This window comes from Amia ocellicauda, chromosome 12, assembly GCF_036373705.1.
Source record: "Amia ocellicauda isolate fAmiCal2 chromosome 12, fAmiCal2.hap1, whole genome shotgun sequence".
NCBI classification, from domain to species: domain Eukaryota; kingdom Metazoa; phylum Chordata; class Actinopteri; order Amiiformes; family Amiidae; genus Amia; species Amia ocellicauda.
In genome coordinates, this window is record NC_089861.1 from 6,937,435 (window position 1) to 6,951,954 (window position 14,520).

Here is a 14,520-nt window from a genome sequence, read left to right on the forward strand (position 1 = left end):
AAAAGACACCACTCCCGAGTTATTGTTTAAATTTCACACACGTAAAGCTGGAGCCAGATCTGCTTACTCTGATTTTTACCGCACACAACAAGAACTTTGTGGCCTTGCAGTGCATTCAATAGGAGAGGCTTGTGGGCTGGGACCATTTTGTGCCTCAACAGCTCTAGTTACGAAGAACTATTTTCTTAGCTGAGAAATGTATTTAACGCACCATGAATCGTTACTGAAGTCTATTGAGCAAGACCTGATTTAGAAATATAAAAATATCAACTATTCTGATGCACCCAAATATCCCAATATTGATTTCACTTTTCTAAAAGTCTATTTGGAGAATAAAACCCTATTAGCTGTTGATACCTTTAGAGAGAAAAATGTAGGTATAACTCTGATAAACAAATACAAAAATCAATACCAAACAAATGGCAACACAAGTTACAATCAATGGATTCTTGACTCTCAGAATTCCTTTGTGGTTTTTCGGTTTGACAGTTGCTCCCTTTTTAAAGCTTGAGAGGGATTTTTGTTTGATCATTAAGAGAGCATGGTTTCTTGTTTCTGGTCATAGCACACCCTGCACTTGCTCCTGACACCATGTTAGACCCATACTTTTGATGTACATGCTTATTTATTTATTAGCATGGTTGGCCTTTTCAGACTTCATTAAAAACTGCGGCTGAGTTAGGAAGTGGGGAGCTAGTGTAGACAGAGACAGCAGGTCAGAAAACAGGGAACAAATCAGATCAATTATGCAATGATTTTGAGTGAAGACTGCATTACCATGCTTTGTAGAGAAGAATTGCCCTTTGTGGCCGAGAGCTCTGCCCAGCCCAGGGAACTGACCTCCGTATGAAGACACCGGAGAGATCTGCAGCGGGTACGCGTGACTGGAGCTCACCGACTGCTCCTCGTTCTCGGTGGTCACTTCGATCACCTGGCACACATCGGGGGGGTTGCTAAAAATCAGTTGTTCCTCCTTCACAGCATGGCCGGCTTCTGTGAAAGAGTAAGATCAGAGTTGGGTCCAGATTATTTAAAGCGCACTAATAAGTGTCACAGGCAATTCAATATTTCCTTATGTTTTTCACCACTTCCCTTGAGGTGTTATACACACCCAACCCACCAAGTAATTTGTTCCCATAAAAGTGAAAAAACAGGGTGAACAAAATCACTTGGAAAGGCACCCAAAGAGCCAGCTTTCCTCCCGGGTATTTTATCCCTGTGTAGCCGCCTCCTGCAGCATTTCAGTAACACGATACACACACAAGATTCTGGACATAAACAGGATGCGACTTTGAGTGTGTTTGGGGAACTTTTCAACAACGATGATAAAGGAAGTATTCCAGGAAATTACAAATATTGCAGTACGTCCCTACTTTTAGGGGCTTTTCAGGGGGGGGTGGAAGCAAAAACAAAACTATTTGTCTAATTGCTGTATTACAACTGACACTGTGATTCAAGACTGCAAGATATCATTTAAAAACACTTTTGTTAATTTATTGTGTTTTGTGAACAAACACAAACCAACTAAAAGTCGATATTCAATATAGCTTTGGCAGATGTATTCCTGCTGTCCCTGTCTACCTTAAAAGCTGTGATCGATGTGGTTAATCCATGTCCGCGTCTGAATTAAATAACAGAGATCTGATGACAAATCTAATAATGCATTTATTACCTTTTCCATTAAAAGGATCCTCATTACACTGAAACAGTGGAGACAGAACAAGGCAGCTTTTACAGGAATCACCTGGTTGTGATATACTTTGAGTAAAATAGAATGCAAAAAATAGAAGTGCAAATCTCATTAGTTTAAAATGTATTTAAATACAAAATAAAATAAAAATGCTATTGAGATTTGTTCTCACCAGGACTTACTTTTCTCTCAAAGAATTGGCACACTGACAAGTTAATTACCCCTAATTTGTAATAAATGTGTGATTCATCATCAGATCTCTCCGATTGAATTGAGAAAGAGACTTTCACTCTATTCACTCTAGTTACATCTTTAAAGGCAGGTAGAGAGAATCAAAATAAACCTTCCAAAATTGTGAGAGGTAGCCATAAGAGAACAACTATATCAAACTCCAACCAAGCTGACATGGTTGTATATAAAAAAGTTAATTTCTAAAAATGAAACAACTTCATAAAACTACAAAACAATGCGTTTCAAAATACTTTATTGTATATGTTGTGCAAAATTACTTAATCCCATTTAAAACAAGTTAAACATGATGATAATTGAGGTATATGGTTTCTTTCCAGTATGTGTTTTTGATAAGAACTTATTTTTAGGGTGGTATCATAAACACACATTCTCACTGATGTTTGATATTAGCTTACACATTAATAAGCCTGTCGCTAACAATGTCCTCAAAACCACACAGCCATTATGTTAAATGAATGGTTTTATTTAGACAGCTATACTGCCATTCCAATATAATGAATGTTTTCATTAAAATCATGCAAGAAATGCAGACTCCTCTTGCTAGTTCAGGTAACTAATGTTTTGTTTGTTTGTACAGCATTTAAGTGGGATTTAAGCATTTAAATATAAGACAAACAATCAAGTGCACTGAATACTGTGGGAAAATGTTCCACCGTTTAATTGTTCTTCATAAATTTCAGAAGAACTGTGCTGTATGCCTGCAGATATTTGATCACAAATTTGCAAATGAGATACCATTGTTATTTCACTTCCTTATATGGGAGGTACATGACAGGAAGAGATAACATGCGAACGCTGCCCTTCAATACCCTAAAAAAGCCAAACAAGGCCCCGATACTAAATCTTACAACTTAGAAAAGTCAGACTGCAACACTAACATCTTTCTGCACTAAACCTTCAACGTGAATTAACCCATAAATTATCTGGTTAATGGGAACAAAAGGGACAGAAAAATAATCCAACTCATATATATGACAAATTCAACCCAACATGTTTGCTTTCAAAAAGAGCATTGGGTCGCTGGAAACACATCGCTATTACCGATATATTGCAGGTCAAACAATGACAGCAGGCAAAGGTTGAATTCAGTTGAATTAAGTGTTGAAATCTATGGGACTGAAATACTAAGCGAGCTTTACTGTTACTTCTGTTAATACCACTGTGGTTGACAACTGGTTAAAGAGCACCCTGACCTTCTACTTTAAAAACAAAAAGATTAAAACAATAGATGTATAATCTTTGCACAAAAGCAGGAGATTGAAAAACTATAGATTAATCGGTGCAGTAGCATAAACTGAGATTTGTAAATGCAGGTAGTAGCCTTGACTTTTGGAGGTAGAAATTAAACATGACAAAATAATGTCCTTTACAATATTCACGAATTCCTGGGATATATTAGGACAGTATCAGAGTGTCGAGTCCATGCTAAAGGCACATTCCCTAGAAGGTTATCTGACAACAGCAGAAGTTGCCCAAGACCCACCAGAACACATTTTATTAATTCACTGGTCCACCACACACTCCTGATACTGAAGGCACCATATTGACTGGCCAGGAGGACTGCCAGGACCAACGGAGGTCTTACCTGTCAGACCTGTTACAGTGCTGTCCACCATGTCTTCAACTTTTATTATATTTATGTCCTGGGCAGCAGCTCCATTGATTTCCTCGTACATAGGAGTGGAATCCTCCAACTGAGAGAGAAGAAGGGAAGAGGTTGTGTTGGGGAGAAGTGACCTTGACTGTTCTTAGCACAAGCTCACTTTTTATGTTTATGCCCATTTTTGGTTATTTGTCAGTTAGTCAATTTGTTTGTTTACACACTCCAGGAATCATTTTCATCCTCTTTGTCTTTTTAATTTTGTAGTTGCTAAAGTTTTTCTTTTACTTTTGTCCTGAGGGGACTTCAGGGTTAAAGTATAGTTGTATAAATAGAGTTAAGAAAGCATGAAAAGCTTTGCCCCCATCGCGTCCAACAAGACACAAATAGACCCTAATTTTCTGCATTATCTTAATCCACTAGTACTGCTTGCTTTTGTCTCAATAAGGTCCGACTCTGACTACACCCAAACTGATTTCATTTGCTTATGTATGCAAAACATGTTTTTCAAATGCATCAGTTATTTCTCCCCTGTTCTGCCCCCTTGAAAACTTCCCTCGCAACCTCTTTGCATCCCCAATTCTAAAAGGTTAAAGGTCAGAATCAGATAAAGAACGTCCGCAACCTCAATCTGAACATGCCTTCTGTGACGAACCTATGGAACAATTGAGATTACTCCACTGTATCTTTCAAATGCAATGGGCGTGAACAAAGACGAGTCTCTCTCTTGCAAGAGGTGTTCTTTTTTAAGTAGGCCAATAAGGCAGAAACATTAGGCCACTGTTTTCTGAAATGGAATACAGTGCCCTCCAGTATTCCTACCCATAAATAATTAGGAATAATAAACATCATATAAAAATAAAGATTTACATATTAGATAAATGTGTCCTGCTGAAAAACATCTACAAATGTTATACTGTAATCTTATTAGCATTACACAGAGCAAAGTCATTGTCATGAGGAATGTATTTTAATCCAGAAAACAGTAGGAACTATTTATTTACACCCTAGTATGTAGTGTTTTGTAAATCCTCCTCTGGCTGAATTACACCGACCAGACACCTCCTGTAGCGTTCTGCGAGTTCCTGGCACTTCTGAGGGGGGATTTTTGACCATTCCTCCTGGGAGAATTGCTAGATCATTCCCTTTGGTCTGTTTACAAAGTGCCTGCTTGAGTTCGAACCACAAATATTCTATGACGTATGGAGATTGAGATGGCCAGTTAACCATTTATTTGTAGATTTGGGGGTATGCTTTGGATCACTGTCCAGTCGGAATGTCCATCTGTGGCCAAGCTTGAGCTTCCTGGCAGAGGGAACCAGGTTTGTGGCCAAAATGTCGCTGATATATGTTGGAATTCTTAAGGGAATTAGGACGTGTAGATGCAAAACAACCCCAAAACATAATCGCCTGCCATATTTCACTTTGAGTTTTCTCAACATGAGATTCATCTTTTTTACGCCATACACTGTGTTGTGGAAAATGTCCAAGAAAGCTCAACTTTGGTTTCTTCTGACCATTTGACATGGCAAATTTGAGTCGCCTCCTGTTGTGGTTTGCCCTCAGAACAACTTCTTTCCTTGCAACACAGCCATGAAGCCACATTCTTGCAGGCTACGTCGAATGGTAGTTTTTAACTTTGTATCCTGCCTTTTGGGATTTATGTCTGCCTCCTGAACCACTTGTCTCACAGGAGGTGGTAGCAAGATATATAGGTGTCCTCTTCCTGCCAGGGTTACCACAGTACCAGTAACCTTACATTTCTTAATAACGAACTGTGATGGGCACGTGGGAGAGTAAAACCACCAAGAAAGACTGAGTTGGAAAGGGGTGCTGGGTTCTCTTGTTTCCCAATTTATTATTATTATTATTATTATTATTATTATTATTATTTTTGCCAATGTTCATTTTTAAGAGGTAAAATAAAACAAAAAAAGAAACCAAACAAACAAAGTAGAATAAAAAAACACCAGGAATACTGGATGGGAAAATGTTTATGAAGTCTTGAATCAGCGGTTTTCCTTTTTCCGTTTTCTCGCCGTCAGTCTCTTACGTTTCCTCTGTAACAAAGAGAACAGTGAAACAAATATACTGTCTATAGGCTGGAACCCTATTTTGGTTATTTATCCATCAGTAACTAAAGGCCGGATTAAACCAAAACTTTGACCCACCCGCTAAAGCAAACTAAAAACCTGTACATCATAGCGGTTACATTTCTGATTAGAAGAAAGTGGCATCTAACTAAAAATGAAGTCGCAACTGAGTACAGTTCTGTAGTTTTCTATTAGCGGGTGGGTCAAAGTTTTGGTTTAATCCCAGCCTAAGTCTCCAACTCACAATCACCACAACCACAACTCCCTCCTTACAAGGACAAACCCAGAATGAAACGGCATGACCCCTATTATGTGCTGAGGAAAGCCCCACAATTAGTTGCACACCAAACAGCGATCGGCATTTCAGAGAACCAGCTTCAGTTTCAGTACATTCCACAGCACATACATACCATTTGCACACAACAAAGATGGCGCCTGTTTTAATCGGGGCTTCCACCCAAAAGACAGAACTTCCTCATTACGCCATGTTTGTTGAAGGTGTTCAATGTCAGATCACAGCCCCCTAGCATCTGGGAGGGTGAATTACAGCCAGCGCTCACTCACCCCATCACACGTACATTTCAGTGGAAAGTGGTAGACTTTTCTTTTTTAGCCAGCCCTCAACTTGTGGGGGTCAATGTCAATTTGTCTACAATTCAATGTCCTTTGGAATGTCCAGGAAACCTTCCGAGTGCTCTATGTAGTTCCAGAAGCTTCCACTGAACTTCCAAAATAGCAGAAGGTTTGTTTCTGTACGATATTATTTAAAAGAATACTTAGAGGTGTGAATAAATGTATCCCTCCTGTTTTCCAGAATGAAATGTATTCTTCATGACAAATATGACTTTGCTCCATGCAATGCTAACAAGATTACATTATAACAGGATGCATTATCCAATATACATTTGGAGGGCACCGAAACTTTTAAAGAAATTTGGACATGAAGTACATTTTGGAAATCAACCAACTGTTTTTTCTCCTCTGCTTACTCAAGTACATTTAAAAGCTGTGCCATGGATATTTCACCACATTCATGTATGTTTCCTTTTGCAATCCAACTTTTTTTCAAGATCAGAATTCACCCGGCTAAGAAAGTTCGAGAACTGCTGCCCCAGATGGCATTCAGTGAGCAGAACAAAAGACACAGAGTGCCAGATGTTAGACAGGAGTTTCTGGTCTTAGCAGCAGAAACTAGGATTCCTTGTCTACAGTGTTGTCCCTTAATGGGAAATAAATAGTCAGTGTGTCAGATTATTTGTAGCTGGAGAAACATGTTAATAGTTCTTTTTTTTCCACTGATTTGCTGCTTTCCACAGAGAAAATAAAACCAATGTTTGACACAGGGTCACAAGTCATCTTTCAGGCTTTGGATTAGTTAGTTATGGTGGGGATGATTTATTCTCTGTAATAATCAGTCCTAAAGGGTTCGTTCTAGAAAGTTCATTTGTTTTGTGCCCTGTTTCAACACACAATGGTGCTACACATAGTTTGATATAGCATTCTGTTCAACCATATTGCTGCACTTCCATATTTAGAAGTTCGTTCCATTAGTATTCTTTCCATTTCTTCTGCATTCCAAAATACATTGCCACACTAGACCAATTATCTCTCAGTGCCTATGACTCTAATGTGGGTTCAAAAGTCACTCTAAACTATAAAGCTTAACGTTACAAGAATCTCAAGTTAAAGGAATCGTTTCGCAAAACATTTTGCCGATTGGACCTTACCTTAATTTTGGTCTTTTCATCTTTCTTCTTTCCTGAAAAAAAAAAAACAATTCAGAAAAGGGAGATGCTTGATAACACAACTGAATAATACAATTTAAGGGAGACAGGTTTGATCGTGAAAAAATAATTAGTTTTAATGATGGTATTTAAGCAGACTGTATGATACAGTAACTATAATAAAACTATACTCATTAAAAAGTGGTACATTTTACATGACATTTGCAATTTATGAATACGGGCCACTGAATACTGAATTCTAAAGTGAAATACTAGCAATGGATGCTAATCATCTTTAAACAGGTAATTCAGGTTGCTATAAACACAGAAGATAAGTGTCCTTCTCTTGCTGGACCCTATTCTCAAAGGACTAGCAAATTACATTATTATCAGTATCTGCAATGTGATCTTTACGTTGCGTTGCTCCATTGATATTGTTTCTGCAGTAGATCAAATTATCAAGGCTCGGACCGTTTGCTTAAGACCAGCAAACATTTGAAGTCTGTTCACGTAAACTGTACTTGAACAGCACCCTTTAAATGGATGTCCACTACAAGGCTTGAGAGATTATGTGTGGGAAAATAAATGAATAATCACAAACATTAGAACTGTCTACACTGAAAACTCTTATCTTATTGCTCCATGTGGTAAAGAGGAGGAACCTCAATTTGGTGGGCAAAGATTTCCCAGAAGGTTTAAAATGCTTCCTGTGTTTACACTGCATCTGCTGGTAGTAATCCCTGGTATTTCTATAGAAACCGAAACTGTGTCTGGCTTGGAAATGAAAAGCCGTCAGATGGACAGATGCCAAATTTAAAAAAGAAAAAGAAAGAATTGCAATTAATACTGTGGAGAACACTTTCTAATTCGCTTTAGAACACATCTGATGCAATATATGCAGGTTTGTATTACTACCAAAAAAAAATAAAAAATCAATGCACAAGTTATAGTTCTAACATAATATAGTGTATGCCAAAAAATGACTAAGCTATTTCTGTTCTCCCGAGTCAACCAAGGATACAACAGGAAATGTAAACTCTGAATTACCTTTCTTCGTAGGCCTTTCCGAGGGCGACAGCATTTTATAGACTCTGAACGCATTGCTGCCCTTCTTTATACTTTTGTCTTTTACCTCCTCGATGTCTGGTAGGGAATTCATTGCACAACGGAAGTTGGCTTTCCAAGTCTTTGGGTCTGGCTTGTCTACTCCTGGTTGGTATTTTCCTAAACCATTGTTGAGACAGAGAGAGGATTTGCTCAGAAAAACAAAATTTCAAGCTATTCAAACAAAGATGTGTGGCTTGTGTTGTCTTTTCAGGCAAGGTTTATACCACTGTTCTGCAAAGTTAGTCCTCAGGTGAAAAAGAGCTTGTATTTCTCATTGCACCTTAGCTCCTAATTAGCTCACTAAAATTACTATCCACCAAGTTAACCCCTTTCCCAGGTCTAAAGCAGGAGATGATTTAAGGAGGCCTGTCAAACCTACTGGACTGTGGCCTTCGAGAACTGGATACGAAGAACATTAGCTTTTATCATCTCCATTTTCCTGTTGGTTCAATTCCTTCCTGGTTTTAATGTTCTAATGTCTTTACTGAACCATTCTCCATTGTTTTCATTTGCATTATTGTATTCTGTGCTAGGCTAGCTACCTATGCCAACAAACTAAATATTAAAACTTGAGAAAACTTGAGAAAACACAGTGTACAATAATTAAACAAATCATGTTAAAACACCTTCTATAGGAATATACAGTGAGGGAAAAAAGTATTTGATCCCCTGCTGATTTTGTACGTTTGCCCACTGACAAAGAAATGATCAGTCTATAATTTTAATGGTAGGTGTATTTTAACAGTGAGAGACAGAATAACAACAAACAAATCCAGAAAAACGCATTTCAAAAAAGTTATACATTGATTTGAATGTTAATGAGGGAAATAAGTATTTGACCCCCTATCAATCAGCAAGATTTCTGTGCTTCTGCTTCACCCTGCTTGCCTGTGGAAAGCGCATTCTTGCTTCTCTGGCCCACTGAATGCTCATCCCTGGTTTGTTTTTGTCAAACAGCCTGTAGACTCAGAGCAGAGGCAGCAATCTTACAGTAATATTAACCCATTTTACTGGAGAGATAATCAGACCTTATAATTAGGTAAGACTAGTTTGATTTATTTTATTTTTATATATATATATATATATATATATATATATATACACACACACACACACGTATGTACTTAGAAACAAATATTCTTCATAGAAGGCTGGGATTCAGTGTTTGTGACTAAGCCTTTTAACACTTTAATTGAATCCCGTTACTCTGGCTGTTTATTTCCAATTCCTGCAGAAGTGCTCTCTGGGATTGGTAGTATAGGGTGTTGAAAAGCAAAGCAGACGGAAAGTATGCTTACACAGTGCAGTGGAGTCAACCTTTCAGCTTCAAAACTTTAGCTTGTCCGTTGGATCTTGGTTAAAATTCTGACAATTATCGTATTTTCGGATTGCATTGACCTTGAATGATTATGAGCTATTTCCACAAGCAAGCAATTAACAATTGTGCGCTCCACAAACTGAACATTTGCCCTCTAGAATGTTCCGCCACTGATAGGAGTTTTTCATGACACCCGAGACATCCAAATGAAATGGGTCATGTGACACCACAGTAGTGTGTTGAATCCTGCACGTTACGCCTGGACAGGAGTACGTCCATGCTGTGTGTGTGCGTGTATGTACATTTAACTCCGGTTTTGTTTTTCTTCATCTATATTTCAGTTTGTGCAACAGGTCTAATAACTTTAATGTATTGGCGTTTGATCACAAGTAAAAGTGCTCCGTTAATAAAAAAAAGAGGTCGATTTTGGTTAATCCATTAAGAGGAGTTAATTTATCAAGTCTCACATTTATAACATGATGGTAAGATACTGTTATTTTGTATATAAAGTGTATCTTATGATAGCTATTCTCTACATCTGGTTTAACTACAGTGAAGGAAAAAAGTATTTGATCCCCTGCTGATTTTGTGCGTTTGCCCACTGACAAAGAAATGATCAGTCTATAATTCTACTGGTAGGTGTATTTTAACAGTGAGAGACAGAATAACAACAACAAAAATCCAGAAAAACGCATTTCAAAAAAGTTATAAATTGATTTGCATGTTAATGAGGGAAATAAGTGTTCGATCCCCTATCGATCGGCAAGATTTCTGGCTCCCAGGTGTCTTTTATACAGGTAACGAGCTGAGATTAGGAGCACTCTCTTAAAGGGACTGCTCCTAATCTCAGCTCGTTACCTGTATAAAAGACACCTGTCCACAGAAGCAAGCAATCAATCAGATTCTAAACTCTCCACCATGGCCAAGACCAAAGAGCTGTCCAAGGATGTCAGGGACAAGATTGTAGACCTACACAAGGCTGGAACGGGTGGACGGGGATGGACGGGGCCATGTACCGTCAAATCTTGGGTGAGAACCTCCTTCCCTCAGCCAGGGCATTGAAAATGGGTCGTGGATGGGTATTCCAGCATGACAATGACCCAAAACACACAGCCAAGGCAACAAAGGAGTGGCTCAAGAAGAAGCACATTAAGGTCCTGGAGTGGCCTAGCCAGTCTCCAGACCTTAATCCCATAGAAAATCTGTGGAGGGAGCTGAAGGTTCGAGTTTCCAAACGTCAGCCTCGAAACCTTAATGACTTGGAGAGGATCTGCAAAGAGGAGTGGGACAAAATCCCTCCTGAGATGTGTGCAAACCTGGTGGCCAACTACAAGAAACGTCTGACCTCTGTGATTGCCAACAAGGGTTTTGCCACCAAGTACTAAGTCGAAGGGGTCAAATACTTATTTCCCTCATTAACATGCAAATCAATTTATAACTTTTTTGAAATGCGTTTTTCTGGATTTTTTTGTTGTTATTCTGTCTCTCACTGTTAAAATACACCTACCATTAAAATTATAGACTGATCATTTCTTTGTCAGTGGGCAAACGTACAAAATCAGCAGGGGATCAAATACTTTTTTCCCTCACTGTACATGTAAAAAGGTATATTATCGCTTAAAGATATATTAGTATTACAAGACAAAACTAAACCATTTCCAGAATGGAACAAAAACAAGTATTGTTGCTTCTTGAAAATTGCTCATATCAACAAACTGCAACATAGGCAAACATGTTATGACAACAGACAAGAGATGGCAGAACAGAAAAATGTCGCTCGAGTGCTGTGCTGAACCGTTTGCTGGCATCCTGACACTCTTCGATTTGATACATTTGATTAATTATCCCAGAATTGTCTCTACTCCGTATCTCAGGGCAATGGTTAAAGGACAATTAGCATAAAAAAAGTGGATATAAAAACATGTAACGTTACTATGGTCTCTAAACATTAAGAGTCTGAATACGCATTTTGTTTATGTCAAGCATAACTCCCTGTTGCCAAAGTTTTATAATCACTACAGAAATAAGGGATTCTTGATACTGTAGTATGGATGCAAAAACGATCCGCCAGTGCTGTGTCTAGAGAACAAAAATGATGGAGTGAATATTTTCTGAATTCTGTTAAATAAGGAATCTGTTTCAGTTACATTTATTAACTTGTAGGCTAGCAATCTTTTTGAATTTAGTGAATATGTATGTTTGTTCATTGGCCAACTATACAGACTCCTGGTAATAACGTAAATTTCACAATTATTGTATGTAATGCTTCCCTTAAGTATAACAATTGTATATCATGGGTATATTGGGATATGTGTTGTTAATGTTGTTAAACACTTATTAAAATGTTAAGTTTCCAGGGTGCTAGTGGGTGCAATAATACACAGGGGTTAACCGGGCAACCAGACTTCATGCTTAGTACACAAAAAATATAATTAAACTCAAATCATACGATCCAACCAATTGTACAACCTGAAATAAAACCTTACTGATCCACAGAAACTGAGAGTAAAAGAACAAAGTGAATGAAATACTAAATACTATCTTTAGTTACTTGTATACAAGTAAAGATTGTTTATTATACTTGTCTAAAATGAAGGTGCTATTATTCCTGCTGCTTTGATAAATGTGTTAATCCATTACGACACTGAGACAGAGTCTGAGACAGAAAACGATACAGAATACGCACCAGAATTACACTTCCTGACACAAAGGGGTGTATGGGCTGCGCACAATGGCTTTTGTATATTGAAAAGTAAACAGTCATAAACAGAATTGAATCCGGCTTAAGCTATGTATTATCAGGTCTGATCATCTCCAAAAGCCACACACTCTGTTGCTGTAATTTTACTCTGTTGGTGCTAATTGCACTTTATAACACCAACTTATGATTTAGTTCTTAGCCGATGCCCTTAACCAGGGCGACTTGTAAGCATTCCCAAAGCCTTACAAGGTGCAGTACATGCAATCAGTGCAAAATGTAGGCATTTATCCTAGAACTGTGTGTATCCATGACATAGAGAGAAACATACAAATGGATGGCTTTCAGTTGTAAAGTGCATTGAGCTCTTTTCAAAGTGGCTACTTTGGGAGACTATCTCTAGCAGGATCAAGACTTCTGCCCAGTGTCACTAAACAGCAGCCCTTTCGCAAATATATAATTAACTCTCTCCGTCTGATGTGGTCTGTTATTTGCCAACAAGAATGTCACACCCAAATGAAAAACGAAAGAAACAAGTCTTTCGAAATAAGCCGTGATGTCGCTTTTGGATCATTTCCATCTAAGAAACATGAAGGCTTTACATTCATTGAAGTCTTCTTAAACTGTGGGGATTAAGCAGTGATGCCTGCCTATTATTATTATTATGATTGTGTGTTTATTCTTCATGTAGTGGGCGGCTTCTAACACAACCGCTAGGCCAGTCTCTGCTCAGCCGCTCTGTGTTCCAAAAAACACTTACAATTCCAACATGAGTCGAAGGTGCTTGAGAGATAACTACCTATTGCAACAGAAAAAAGCTGAAAAGGTATCCCACAGAATGCCGTAACACGATATGTGACAGGGAGGAAACTAAACAACAGGAGAACAGAGGTGTTACAGACCTGTTAGCCCTGTGGGGTAATATCTGCAGGCTACGGGCGTGAACAGACACATATTTGTAGGTCACAGCAGGAGCAAACAACAACATCTGCTTTAAAACGACTGGTCATTTGACTACTGTTCCATTAAAAGAAAACTACTGAATTGAAAAGGCACAAGCAGCCCACTTTCATTCAATCGAGTATTTCAAGACATAAAGCAGGTCTGATCTAAGTGCAGCGAGTCTCAGTGTTGATTGCTTTCACAGGTAGATAAATGCCACACTATTTTGTCACACTGTGAGGAGGCAGTTCTGCCCACACATAGCACCACACCACCAGATTACTGGGAAGCGACCTGCGGTTTAGACCTGCAGAGAAAAGTAACAATTACACTGTAGAAAGAAAAAAGAAAAAAACACAAAATCAATTACCATTCAATTTCGTAATTTCTTGCTACAGCGATACATAATAATAAAGCTTGCAGAAACATAGAAGAGAAGATGGAGCAAAAACATTGCTTGCCACAAAATGGAAATGGAAAATGTCAAGCCCCAGCCCTTCACCTTTCCCTAGAGCAGCGCGCTATTTACAGGCTACAATAAACTGGAACGCCCCACGGAGAGTGAGTCAGAGAGGAAAACACGTCAACACGCTGAGCATATGTTCTACTGCAGTGATGAACACAGAAGCCTGTCAGGGTCTTTCTATTACAGCTGTTGCAAAGACAGATATCCAGATTACAAATAAAAGACTACAAGCTAAAGATGAGTCAGCGTCTCAATAAGCAACATTCCTTTTATTCCATTACCTGTATGGATCGCCCAGTTTCTAAAGAGAGGTGCGTCTTTTTCCACATCCCAGCCATGTCGTGCTGCGTGCATCCACGGTATCTGGAATATCTTCTTCTCCTGGAGGGAAAGCAAAAGTACAGGGGACAGTCATTTCGGTTGACAGCTTCAGTCCAAACCACCTGAACCACCACTTATGAGTATTGTATTTTTTTTGGTCTGTGCTAAATCAATCAATTTTTGGTAAGTAACAATAAACAGCAGTGTTTGGTCAGTATAGAGCCCTGCGCCACAATTGGCCACAGAGTGATAAGGACATACGGAGAAAAATAGGTCTTAGAATGCATACACAAACATTAATAATAGTAA

The 14,520-nt window shown here is 38.5% G+C and overlaps 1 protein-coding gene across 5 annotated transcripts in view; it reads right to left on the reverse strand.

The window, feature by feature from the left end:
• The window catches only part of irf2b (interferon regulatory factor 2b), a 32,144-nt gene that overhangs the window by 6,158 nt on the left and 11,466 nt on the right, over positions 1-14,520 (reverse strand). For 2 of the 5 annotated variants that reach the window (XM_066718177.1, XM_066718180.1), the window contains exons 3-7: positions 14,172-14,271; positions 8,407-8,583; positions 7,363-7,394; positions 3,528-3,636; positions 778-993 (exon numbers count right to left, since the gene is read on the reverse strand). In XM_066718177.1, coding sequence (XP_066574274.1) covers positions 778-993; positions 3,528-3,636; positions 7,363-7,394; positions 8,407-8,583; positions 14,172-14,271 — 634 coding nt within the window. Of the gene's footprint in view, positions 1-777; positions 994-3,527; positions 5,603-7,362; positions 7,395-8,406; positions 8,584-14,171; positions 14,272-14,520 lie in introns of those variants that run through there. The other 3 variants (XM_066718179.1, XM_066718181.1, XR_010821175.1) reach the window with 2 other exon arrangements.